This window comes from Leptidea sinapis, chromosome 5, assembly GCF_905404315.1.
Source record: "Leptidea sinapis chromosome 5, ilLepSina1.1, whole genome shotgun sequence".
In the NCBI taxonomy this organism is placed as follows: domain Eukaryota; kingdom Metazoa; phylum Arthropoda; class Insecta; order Lepidoptera; family Pieridae; genus Leptidea; species Leptidea sinapis.
Genome location: NC_066269.1, coordinates 5,588,282 through 5,601,270, shown reverse-complemented (window position 1 = coordinate 5,601,270; position 12,989 = coordinate 5,588,282). Strand labels below are relative to the sequence as shown.

The 12,989-nt window shown below is 38.3% G+C and overlaps 1 protein-coding gene across 1 annotated transcript; it reads right to left on the bottom strand.

Annotated features, from left to right (window-relative positions):
* Nucleotides 1-1,122: 1,122 nt before the first annotated feature.
* On the bottom strand, nt 1,123-7,211 carry LOC126964716 (chymotrypsin-1-like). The gene is made up of 4 exons (XM_050807992.1): nt 6,760-7,211; nt 4,388-4,562; nt 3,953-4,138; nt 1,123-1,392 (listed from the first exon to the last, which is right to left on the bottom strand). Exons 1-4 carry the CDS (start codon nt 7,152-7,154, stop codon nt 1,123-1,125), a joined length of 1,026 nt encoding a protein of 341 aa, XP_050663949.1. The 5' UTR covers nt 7,155-7,211.
* Nucleotides 7,212-12,989: the final 5,778 nt, after the last annotated feature.

Sequence of the window (12,989 nt, the reverse complement as noted above, 5' to 3'; positions counted from 1 at the left end):
AACAAACTTACATTCACATTTATAATATTAATAGGGATGTTCATGAGATATAAGCATTGTTGGCTGTCCCATAATGTTACCAATTACGCATGTTGTCGAATCCCGATGGTGTATTATTTCTTCAACTTTGACCAGGGGCGTGCATATCATATAGGCAATTAGGCAGTGCCTACCTCGTTATAAACCTAAATAAATCTTATATCTACAGCCTACCTTGCTAGAAAACCAATGTACGGCCCTGACTTTAACGTACTTCTACCAAAAATACGAGGGAACCACCAGCTTCGTGATGAGATTGGAAGATGATATATACGGTCACAGAACGGTAAATAATAACCGCCCGAGATGGCCTTTTAGAAAAACCTCATTAACAATGGGAGCCGAGCTGAACTTTACTTGACTTTCACAAAAATTAAAAAAGAAACATGTTATTATTTATATTTGAACACAGTCTGTCGGATATAGGTACTAGCGACCAATAAAATAGAGTGTTAATATTAAGTGTGTCTACAGACAAAATAAACAATAGATATATTAGAGACAAAACTAAACTCACTGACGCCATAGGAAGCATCAGACGGCTGAAATTTGGCTGGGAAGATTAGACGATTTAATATGGACGAAAGGAGTTACAAAATGGATACCATGGGAAGGCTCTAGACAAGGAGGGAGAGAAAAGAGGAGATTGTGTGATATTTTTACTAAAAGAGTTGGACCGGACTGCATGAGAAGAGCCAAAGATAGAGCGTATTGGAAAGGATTAGGGGAGGCCTTAGCCGTAGAGGCAACTACTACATTCAGTAATAATAAATACTGAATATCTAGTTAATTTAATATCCAAGTTAATTTAAGTTTTACCAGCGGGAGGCTCCTTTGCACAGGAAGCCGGCTAGATTATGGGTACCACAACGGCGCCTATTTCTGCCGTGAAGCAGTAATGTGTAATTGCCGCTCAGAATGTTTGGGTTTTTCAAGAATCCTGAGCGGCACTACATTGTAATGGGTATCAATTACCGACAGCTGAACGTCCTGCTCGTCTCATTCCTTATTTTCATAAATAAAAGCAATTTATTTGTACAAAATTTAAAGTAGTACAAATAAAGGTTTTTTTACTTTATTATTTTATTTAAACATTGTAGGTATCGATGTGTGTGTATCACAGACATATCGGACAGCACACCAGGATAGTAAGTGCAGGAGGGGTGCCGTAGAGGCGTGGTGGGGCGACGCTCGCGATATCATGCGCATGCGCAGCGCCGTCTCCGTGTCGCTGATGGTGGCGTTCACCACGTCGGCGTACTGGTACAGCATGGTGAACACGCTGCTAGCGCCGTGGGGGGGCACGTCCCCCGCGCGCGCGCATTCCACCGGACCCATTGACGTCACGCCCACCTGTCAACAGCCGTCACGTGAGAAGAGCGCGCGCTCATGAGGATGCAGAACATAGCATAGATAATACACTATATACCAGAGATAGATGTGCCACTGATGTTTTTATTATAAAAAATTCGTGTACCCAGGCTAAGAGATGGCGCTGCGTTATTTTTAAAAATATTTTACGCCCGTACCCGTTGTGTACCGACTACCGTCGCTAGATGGCGCTCAACAAAAGCTCTGCCAACTGAGCTAGCCGTTCGAGTGACGTATCGTTTGCAAAATCTTGTATGCTCTGTTCAACTCTCAGGTTGTTGCTTCATCTACAGGATCTACATTACAGTTGCCTGCTCAACACCAATATTTTCATATTAGGAAATTTACTTGAGATGTCGCTCTTGCAAATCTAAATAATTTGTTATGTTTATAAAGTGATTACCCTCACTCCCACGGAACGCGAGAGGTCGTGGGTTGGAATCCCGCATCGTTGATATAAATTTGTTTCCAAATTTTATTTGTTTTTTTACGGTATGTGTGGGTTGATCTACTGTAAAGTACAACTTTAAGTAAATCTATATATATGTATAAAAATGAATTGCTGTTCGTTAGTCCCGCTAAAACTCGAGAACGGCTGGACCGATAAACTAATGTTTAAGACCAAAATTAGCCAAATCTTCCATAATTATATGGAAGTCCAGAAAAGGTTTAAAAGGTTTGAATAAATATGAAAATGCTCGGAATTAAATAGAAACTACAATTTTGATTTTCCTTTGATGTGTCCCCCGTCGAACAGAAATCAAATTAAAATAATAGTTTAAAATGAATAACTATTTAGATTTTATATTAATTTTAGGTAGCCATAGCCATTGATCACAGTTGATCAGATTATTTTTATGTAGATTGAAAAATCTTAAGTTTTGTCACAAATTAAATTTCTGAACGCAAACAATTTTATTTGACATTTGGCAACAAACTGTCGATTGATAAATCTTAAGTTTTGTCACAAATTAAATTTCTGAACGCAAACAATTTCATTTGACATTTGGCAACAAACTGTCGATTGATAAATCTTAAGTTTTGTCATAAATTAAATTTCTGAACGCAAACAATTTTATTTGACATTTGGCAACAAACTGTCGATTGATAAATCTTAAGTTTTGTCGATAAATAAAATTTCTGAATCTAACCGCACCACAAAACAGAACAAAAAATATAGTTTATCAGAAAGCTTTAAATTAAACAGCTGTATCTGTGGCTGCATCATAACTGTGTGTCTGTCAATATCAAATTGAAACCTTAGCCAGTATTTTAGGAAAACTCTGTTTTGTAAGTATGCAACATCATAAGTAATTAATCGAAAATAATAATGAAATTTCATTCATATCCAGCATTTTTTTTTTTTTTAATAAAAAAAGGTTTCCTTTTGTTTGTTTTAAGTTTTTTTAAGCAAATGTTTAAGTCCTTTATTTATCCATTGAGGCAGTACGAAGTCTGCCGGGTCAACTAGTACTGAATAACAATAACTATCTATTTATTTACTAATTTACATTTTTTTTACTTACTCGTGAAGGCATCTAGTAATTGACCTTTGTGTATTTTGTTGCAACACTTTGCATATATTGGAATTGAAATGGTTTGTAAATTTAATTGAAAATAAGAACCTTTAATACCATTTTGTTCTGAAAAGAGCAACCTTAGTTTCTTGCTCGTTCATCTCTAAGGAAATCTGCTTTCCGAACGAGCTGTATGAAAAAATGACATATTTCATGTGTGCAATTTACCTACGAAATAAAATATATTTGATTTGATTTGATTCTGCAGATTTGTTAGTGTGCCGTTCACCAGGGCTGATACTTACACAAAAAATAACCAATAACATAATTTCCTGTACAAATTACATTTTTTCATCAAAACTTACAGCATCACAACCTATGCCATCTTCTTGTCACAAAAAAAGATATTGTTCGCAGTAGCTACACAATACATGATAAGTACTAAAAAGGGTTCTTATTTCTACATCAAGAAATTAAAATTCCTCAACAAAGAATAATATAATGGCTAGTTATAAATATTATCTTCATACCTTTTCTGTATACAATAATACCAAGACCAGTTTTGAAAGAATCAAATTAATTTAATTTCAATGATTAAGCTGTTTAGATACATTGTGAGCGGAATATCACTGAAAAGCAACATGAAATAATTATTTGCGTTTTTTTTTTAATGAAAACAACGGACTAGACGAGCAGGACATTCAGCTCATGGTTATTGATACGCCCTGCCCATTATAATGCAGCGCCACTCAAGATTATTGAAAACCCCAAAAATTCTGAGCGGCACTACAACTACGTTCGTCACCTTGAGACATAAGATGTCAAGTCTCATTTGCCCAGTAATTTCCCTAGTTACGTACCCTAGGTACATTACTGCTTCACGGCAGAAATAGGCGCCGTTGTGCTACCCATAATCTAGCCGGCATCCTGTGCAAACGAGCCTCCACATTACTGCTTCACGGAAGGCGCAGATAGGCGCCTTTGTGGTAGCGCCGCACACGAAGTAGTACGAGTCCTTCCCTCACCTGTACCCCGTTGTACAGCACGGGCCCTCCCGAGTCCCCCGAGCACACGCCGCGGGCGTCTCCAGTCAGCGTCATGCCGCACACGCAGTGGTACCAGCCCTCACGCTCGCACGGCACCAGGTGCAGCTCCACCGAGAAAAGCTCCTCTCCCAGCACTGACCGCTCTGTTCGCCCGAACCCCAGCACCTGTTGTGTAATATGCCTTCCTGTACTTGTCAATCATGGACTAAGGCACATATAGAGCAGTTTTTTGTCATCACAGGTGGGTCTACAGATAAGAGTACCAATAGCTTACAGGTAGGTAACCAGATACCAGCCCTCCGCTGTACTGAGACGAGTGTTTGGAGAAGCTAGGTTATGGTAGCACAAAGAACGAACCTGTGACATATATTACAACCTTAATTTCTAAGCATCTTTTAAGTGTGGAGGTGTAACCTTGACATTCTTATCCTGCAGATCAAACCCGCTGTGGATGCGCAAGTTGTTTATCATCTTCAGATCTGCAACGGCGTCGAGATTCATCTTGTTCCGCGTGCGCACGAGGCCCACGTCATGGTGGAGCACTGTCACGTCAGGGCCGCGACCCTCATCCTCCTGTTTCACCTCAAATCTGTACAATATTTTTGATGTCTATTTATATCCAACATGGGGCCCAAAGAAATAAATATTAAAGATTATGTCAATAGGGGAAGGCAAATACATCACGTCGTTCCGGTAACTTACTAATATACAAATAATTATACAAGGGGGAAGCCCTGGCAGTTAGCCTGGATATATCAAAGGCCTTTGATCGCATATGGCATAAGCCGCTTCTCTTAAAACTTCCATCATTTGGGCTTCCCGAGAGCTTATGCAAGTGGACCTCCAGCTTCCTCGGTGGGCGTTGTCGACGGTTATTGCTCTAACCCGAAGCCCGTGAACGCTGGGGTGCCCCAAGGCTGTGTGCTATCTCCTACACCGTATCTTCTGCATATCAATGTAATGTTACACACCTCAAACATACATTGCTATGCAGACGACAGCACTGGTGATGCCGTATACGTGAGCCATGCAGGTCTCTCTCGGGATGCAGAGAAATCGTCGACAAGTGCCGGGAGAAATTTGTATCGAGTCCTCTCTTGAGAAGGTCGTGAAATGGGCTAAATTGAACCTTGTCCAATTTAACCTCCAGAAGACTCAAGTTTGCGCGTTTACCACTGAAAAAAGTCCATTTGTCGTATCACCGCTCTTCAACAACACTTCCCTTACAGCTTCGCCTAATATCGGAATACTGGGTCTCGAAATCTTGAGTGAGTATCAATTCCACAGTCATCTGGAGGTCGAAATTATCGGGGACCCAGTGTTCTGTGAATGGCTGGATAACTCGGCGTTGCGTAGAGACGTCGCTTCATTGTGTGTCTTCTACCGCATTTATCACGGGGAGTGTTCGGAAGAGCTGTTTCACCTGATTCCTGCCGTCGAATTCCACCTTCGCAAGACACGCCACAAATTAGGATATCATCTCCACCATCTGGATGTGTGGAGGTCCTCCACATTGCGGTTTTCAAAAAACGATCACGTTCTACCAAAATCTGCATTGAGCTTTTTGGCGTCGTGTATTCATGACCATACGACAGATATCCTTTGAACACCAAACGTCTAGATTCGTTATAGCCTGGAGGTCTACTCGCAAAATCAACAACGATACATTCGAAACGATACGACAATACTCCGAAAATATCGCAACTATGCCACTCTAACAAATGTTCGAATTCTTTATCGTTTATCGTTACCATAGACGAATATTTTGATTTTTTTACGATGTTACTGTGAATGAAATATGTTCAAACCTAAACATTATCTGTGCTATGTCGCTGTTAGGCGCTAAGGACCATGCCAGACTCTGCACCACCAATTTGGTATCATTAACACATAATGTAAATATAAAAAAAATATGTAATGAATATAATATGACCATTTAAAACTGAATAAATAAAACAAAACTCGGGGATAATAAAATGTAAAAAAAAGTAACTCAACCCTCCTCGTCGACATCCTATTTCTCAGGCGGCATTTGCATTATTTCTATGCATAACCGATCAACAAAATGACTTAAATGACTTAGTAGTAAAAAAACCTGTTGAATAGTAGATCACATATAATTATTTCAATTATATTTATTAAGTATGTATATTGTATGGCAAATATATCTGTAGAACTTGAAACTTTATCTATTTTATTATCGTAAATGTGACGTTTGATTATTTGTGAAATTCGAATATTCGTCTCTGACATTTTCAACTAAGAGTAGGGTTAGGACCGATAATATCGAATAATGTTTCGTTCGTTCAATCATCGTTTCGACATTGAATACGATGTAACTAAGAGTAGGATTCGACACGACTAATGCCACGATTTATCGAATATCGATTTTAGGAGTAGGCCCCCTGATTTGTGGCATATCGTGCAAAGGTAGAATTCCAAACACACCTCTGGGCGTAAATTTGCACTACTAACTTCTTGTCAGAGGGTCAAGTCATCAACGATCGGTATTGTGGAGAGTTTCATCATTCCACTACCTCGCATTTCGTAATAATGTTCTACTTAATTCGAGGAATCATCCGTTTACAAGTATTCTGGAACCAATACGCTCGACTTAGGGATCCTACACCAACCTCAGAGTATGCTATCACTTCATAGGCCGGCAACGCATCTGGATTGGATATTGGGGATGTCCACGAATTCTTTCATTTATAAAAGGTTATTTTGATTTCCCATCAGGTGACCCATTTGCCCCTGTACTATAACTAAAATAACAATCAACTAACTTGGGGTGCCGATAGAGATAGTGCACCGGCGTGACATCCCCCTCGTTGGAGGCAGGGCGGCGCGTGTTGTACTTGACGTAAGCCAGGCGCGGCGACACGCAGTGTGCGGCTGTCAGCACCCAGTGCGGCGTGAGTGCGGCGGCGGAGCAACGAGCCGACCAGTAGCGGTCCAGAAGCGCGCAAACAGCCGGCCACTCCTCCAACGCCGCCGAGCGACCACCAAACAACCGCCGCGTCCCTCCCCCCACAACGTGCTCCATGCTCCGGAACGTGGCGTACCGTCCCCGATTCTGCCGCGTTCTATTACTCGACAAATTTAAGGCTTCGTTCTCCACATGTTGCAGCACAAACACAATTATCACTGCTAAAATTGATCGCAGAACTAATTTGATCATTTTGAATTATTCATTTATAAATGAAAATCACTATTGTAGATATTTATAAACCAAGAACATAATATAGAATATTTGACAGAACACTAACAGTTGTCTAATAGTCTGGCTGTCTATGCATGACATTAACAGAGGTTTTAATTTGTAAATTGCAATGAGCTCCATTTAATAGTTTAATAGATTATTCAATCTGCAGGAGATCTAATTAGGAAATCCAAAGATGTAATCGGCATTATAATAATCTAGTCAGAATTTAGTGGAAGAAAGAGAATGTGTGATCGCATCGCTAAGCATAATTTGGCGTCCACGCTTTGCTTAAGACGGATAATATGTAGCGTTACATCCTCTTCGAAGAGGGACGTCAAGGACACGGAGTACTTGCGCATTATGAACATGACAACTTTAGCAGAGTCTGCAGTGCTCGCTGAAAAAAAGGTTTTGATACAGTTAATAGAAATCTTCAGGGCTACAAAATTAACAATTTATTAAGATACCAAATATGAGAAGTTTGATTATAGTATAATGTAAACCCATTTGCAAATATGGGCACTCAAAACTTTACTGTACAAGTATGGAAATCTTAAACATTTTTATGCATTCAATTGATTAGAAACAATTGTACTTTACTTATTAAAAAGTAGTGGCAAATAATATTGCAAATCTTAAACCTAAATATGGCACACAAAGTAATTATCCCTGGTAATATAATATTTAAATTCTATTTGAGTAATATAGTGACTCTTTTTCAAGAAGGCTGTACTCAATGTTATGTATCGGAACGGTTTGGAGTCAGTCGTTCCACTGTTCAGAGGACCTGGGCTAGGTTTCTAGAAACCAGTTCTTTGCAATGAAGACCAGGACCAGGAAGTAAACGATGTATTGTACTGAGGGATGATCGATATATATTGTGAGTCAAGCTTTACGAAATCGGAAATCTACCTAAAATATCATCAAAAACAATCTTGAAGATGTTAGAATTCTGAGTGTGTTAGCGTCTACACTGTCAGGAGGAGACTTCTAAAAGTCGATATACACAGTCGAAGACCAGCCAGAGATCCTGAATTACTCCGTGGGCATTGCAAGGTCACGAATTTCTCAAAATTGTGTGACGTGGAGAGATGTAGAATGAATGCCAGAATGTCTTTATTTGGTATGAAGCAACGTCGTGAAGTGCTGAGAAGTCCATGAAATCGTTATGCAGAGGTATTTTTGGAGGAAATCCTATTTCCTCATGTCGAAACAGTGTTAGCTGTAACAGTAAGTGTTGCTGTGTTCATGAATGACAGTGCTCAAGCACGCCGAGCGGGTGACTTAGACGCCTACTTAAGTGAAGTCGGGATGCGCCGTTTGGATTGGCCAGCACGAAGTCCCGACCTCAATCCTATTGCATCTATGGGAATTTCTAAAACGACAACTACAGCAGTTATTTCAGTTAGTGGATGCCATACTCGAGAACCTAGCAACATCTTCATCATCAACATCATCATCATCATCAGACGTCCACTGCTGGACAAAAGCCTCCCCAAAAGATCTCCACGACGATCAGTCCTGCGCTGCCCTCATCCACCGGCCATCTGTCCGTCTAACTATGTTCCCTGCCCACTGCCACTTCATTTTCGCAATCATCTCGCGGGGAAACTCCTAGCATAGCCCTTTTTCATGCCATCTGAGCGACCATGAGCTTGCTCATCAGGCCCATAGCGACCAGGTCTACGTACCGTAAGTCTTCACTGGCAACACACACTGGTTGAAAACCTTCGTTTTCAGACACTGTAGTATTTAGGGCGAGAAGATTTTACGGAGCTTCCCGAACGCTGCCCATCCGAGTTGGATTCGACGAGTGACCTTTTTGGCGAAATTGGACCTGCCTAAGTGGATTGTTTGTTTATATATATAACATCTTACAGTGACCATATGAATATTAAAATGATGACAATTTTTTTTATTTTATTAAAGCACATTTTATCTCACAGGCAATTTCACTGATATATTTATGTAGATTATTTAGTTAAAACATCTTAAAGAAAAATTTCCGCGTTTAATATCTAATCAGGTAACTTAGATTATGGTAATACCTATAGGTACCCTTTTTTAAACTTAATTAATTGATTAACATAATATATTATAATATAAAAACAAATCTTATAACTATATTTACAATACTACGACTAGATAAAATTAAAACTATCATTACGTGGAAGCGTACTAAGATATATATATATACCGTATCAGGTAACTTAATGTACATTGTTGGTCCCATGCAACAGAATCTGTTTCGAAACAACTCTGTCGGATTTCAAAGCTCGTAATTATTGTTGTCGTTTCGTTTCGAAGTTGGGGTTTCATTATGAATATTAATCTTTACAATTACCGCTACTTCAAAAATATAATTTATTGATGGCATGATAACAATATTTAATATATAAAAAACGTAGTATAAAAAATCTTTTATTATTTAGAAAACACAAATCATTCTTATCATCATCTTTACGCTACGTGTTTACCTAGTTCGTTTATTTTTTTGAATTCTTCATTATGGCTACTATGGCCCACCCAAATGTTTACACAATACGGTCAATATAATTATACATAAATTATTAAAATAATTAAATTTTACATTATAAATAACAAAACCAGTGTGAGGCTCCTTTCCATCTGATGCCGGTTAGTTTATGGGCACCACAAGGGCGCCTATTTCTGCGGTGAAGCATATATGTGTAAGCATTACTCTGTTTCGGTCTGAAGGGCGCCGTAGCTAGTGAAATTAACTGTGCAAATGTGACTTTACAACTTATGTCTCAAGGTGAAGAGCGCAGTTGTAGTGCCGCTCAGAATTTTTGGGTTTTTCAATAATCCTGGGCGGCACTGCATTGTAATGGACAAGGCGTATCGTAACGTGCAGTTCACAACAGCGGTTTATATAAACGCGTCAAGCCGATCTGTCAGTGCAGCACTCCGTTATTGCTCGCTGCACCAGCGAAGTGCCTCTCTTTAGCATTATTGCATAGAAACAGTAAACACGGGCTTCAGCAAACATCGCTGAGGCGCTGCAATAGCGAGGAAGCCCCAACTACATCCTAAAAGCATTGTTGTACTGGACCCGAAGGGCGCTGTACGATCTTTGCGTAAAGTATACTTGTAGAATGAGGTGCAGTAGGCCCAAAAAGAGTAATCTTAACATCTGAAGAGCACCGGGCAAACCTACGGATCACCATATTAGATCATACCGACATCGCACTTCGTTCCAGCTCAACATCTACATCGACTCTCAGGGTAGGTACTAAATGTCCAAGATATTTAAACAGATCAACCGTTTCTAACTGTATTCCATTTATATGTCACTAACATCAAAGATATTTAAAAGTATCTATATAATATCATTGACTAACATGGCATAAAATAAGAAGATTTTAGAAAATAACTGTTATGTACCTTTGAGTGCTTTACTTTCAAGGTCAAATTCAAATCAACTTTATTAAATAAGGCAAAGCATGCACTACAAATATTTCTTTTAAATTACTGAATTTAACACGAATTCGTTAAAAGTTGTGCTCGTGTGAAGAATATACAATAAACTCAACGGCCACTATTTTCAATCAAATAGAGTATTTTACAATGGCTGTAATATATATAACAAATTAGTTTGTTAGATGCTGCATCCCGTAAAAGAATCATGTTTAAATAATAATAATTATTTCATAAAAAGTAATAAAGAATTTACTGTAGAAATACAAATTATCGTTTATTGGATGCATCAACCTTTAGAGCTAGAATTCATTATTTGTATAAAGATGCTTCGTGAACATGACGATCGTATTTGTAAAGTAAATACATCTTATACCCCCATCAACAATGTGGAGCATCTCTCAACAATGAACAAGATGCTACACGTCGTTGCCAGACAAATCACGAAGGAAAAGGGATTCAAATTTGTCTGGATAAAGCAAGGACGAGTCCTTATGACGAAGAAAGAAAACAGGGATTCCATCTATATACGAAACCATGAGTTATTAGATAAACTTAGAAAACTATAATTTCTTTATGTTAGGTATTGCAGTGCTATCTTAATATAATATCTATAATTTTAAAATTTAATAGATTAAATGCATATAACCAAAATGTAAGAGGACTGCGAACTAAAACACATGATTATTTATGCTCAGTTTACATGTGCAAACTATGACATTATAATTTTAAATGAAACTTGGCTTAATGATAGAATACATAATGCAGAATCGTTTGACAGTCGTTACACGATATACATGAGAGACAAGAAACGCTTCGGTTTTAGTGCAGGTAATTATGGTGGCGGAGTGCTGATCGCAGTCTCAAATAAATTTAATTCAAATCACTACAAGGTAGAAGATAGCCAATGTGACGATTGTTAGCATAGATATCAGTCGAGGTAAAACTATTTGTTTATGTGATGTATACCTCCTTTGAGTAAAAATATGCTTAAGCACTTTATCGATAACTTTAATCGAGTTTCTGAAAAAATAGATAACATCCACATAGTAGGCGACTTTAACATTTACTTTATTTCATGGCCATTGCTTTGTGATAACAACAATTTATCTTCTATAATTAATAATGTTTCCTTATGAGATCAAATTTTTGTTGATTTCTTGGCACTTAATACTCTCGTACACTATAACAATGTTACTAACTAGCTGTCAGAGCTTGTTATGACGCCCTAGTCAACGTTGACACACACCTAAAAGAAAGGAAAGAAGGAACTTTAGAAATATGCATTGTTTCAATGGTACAATTCTAAAATCCAACAATATTTTACGCTACAACTTTTACACAGCTGGCTATGATAATATTAATATATCTCTAAATAAAAAATAATGGATGTAAAATTTTCTGTGTAAAAATGTAAATGAAATGTCTGTTCTGCCCCACCGGCCATCTGACTGTCGAACTATGTGCCCTGCCTACTGGTGTATTCCCTAATATATAAAAAATCGCCAAGGTAGCTCCTATTCATAAAAATAAGATAAAAACATCATTTTGAATTATAAGCCCATCGCAATTCTATCCGTTTTCGCGAATTTATTCGAAGTCTTGCTCTATCCGTATTTAAAAAGCCATACAAAACAAATTCTCGTACATGAGCAACGTGGCTTCTCTCAATCCCGTTCAACGAGCACTAAGATGGTTGTATACCATAATGAATTAGTAAATGCAGTTGATGCCGATGTACAAATCAGTGCAATTTACATGGACTTTGTAAAAGCCTTCGATAGAGTAAGTCACAATATTTTATTGAGAAAATTAAATTTATATGGAATAGGCGGCTCACTTTAGGAATGGTTTAATTCCTACTTGTCGAACAAAAGTCAATACGTAAAGGTGAAGGGCATCAAATCAGACAATTACGTACTGGTCTCTGGAGTACCTCAGGGTTCACATTTGGGGCCATGGCTGCTCAACGTATTCATTAATGCTATTGTTTCTCACATACAAGACAGTAGCACTTTTCTCTTTGCTGATGTCCTGCATGTGCACTCCATCAGCTTACGAGTTTCCAGCGTGCGCAAGTTGGAGCTCGCCTGTTCCATCAGCCATTTGCCAAAACTAACCCTAAGCAATTTTCTGCCATACCACGTCTATCAAGACTTTTTTTGTAATAAGGTAAATATTCTTAAAGACTCTTTACCTACGTTTAAAGAAAATGTTACGAGATTGTTAGGTACTAAATGACTTAAGTTCTTTTTTTTTTAATTCGCAAACGTATCTTATTTTTGTAATTTTTGTTTTATTTTATATTATTGTGTTCTCGGTGTCACGATAGTAAAGACGGTGCTTGCTGTACACCTTAATTTATTGTACATT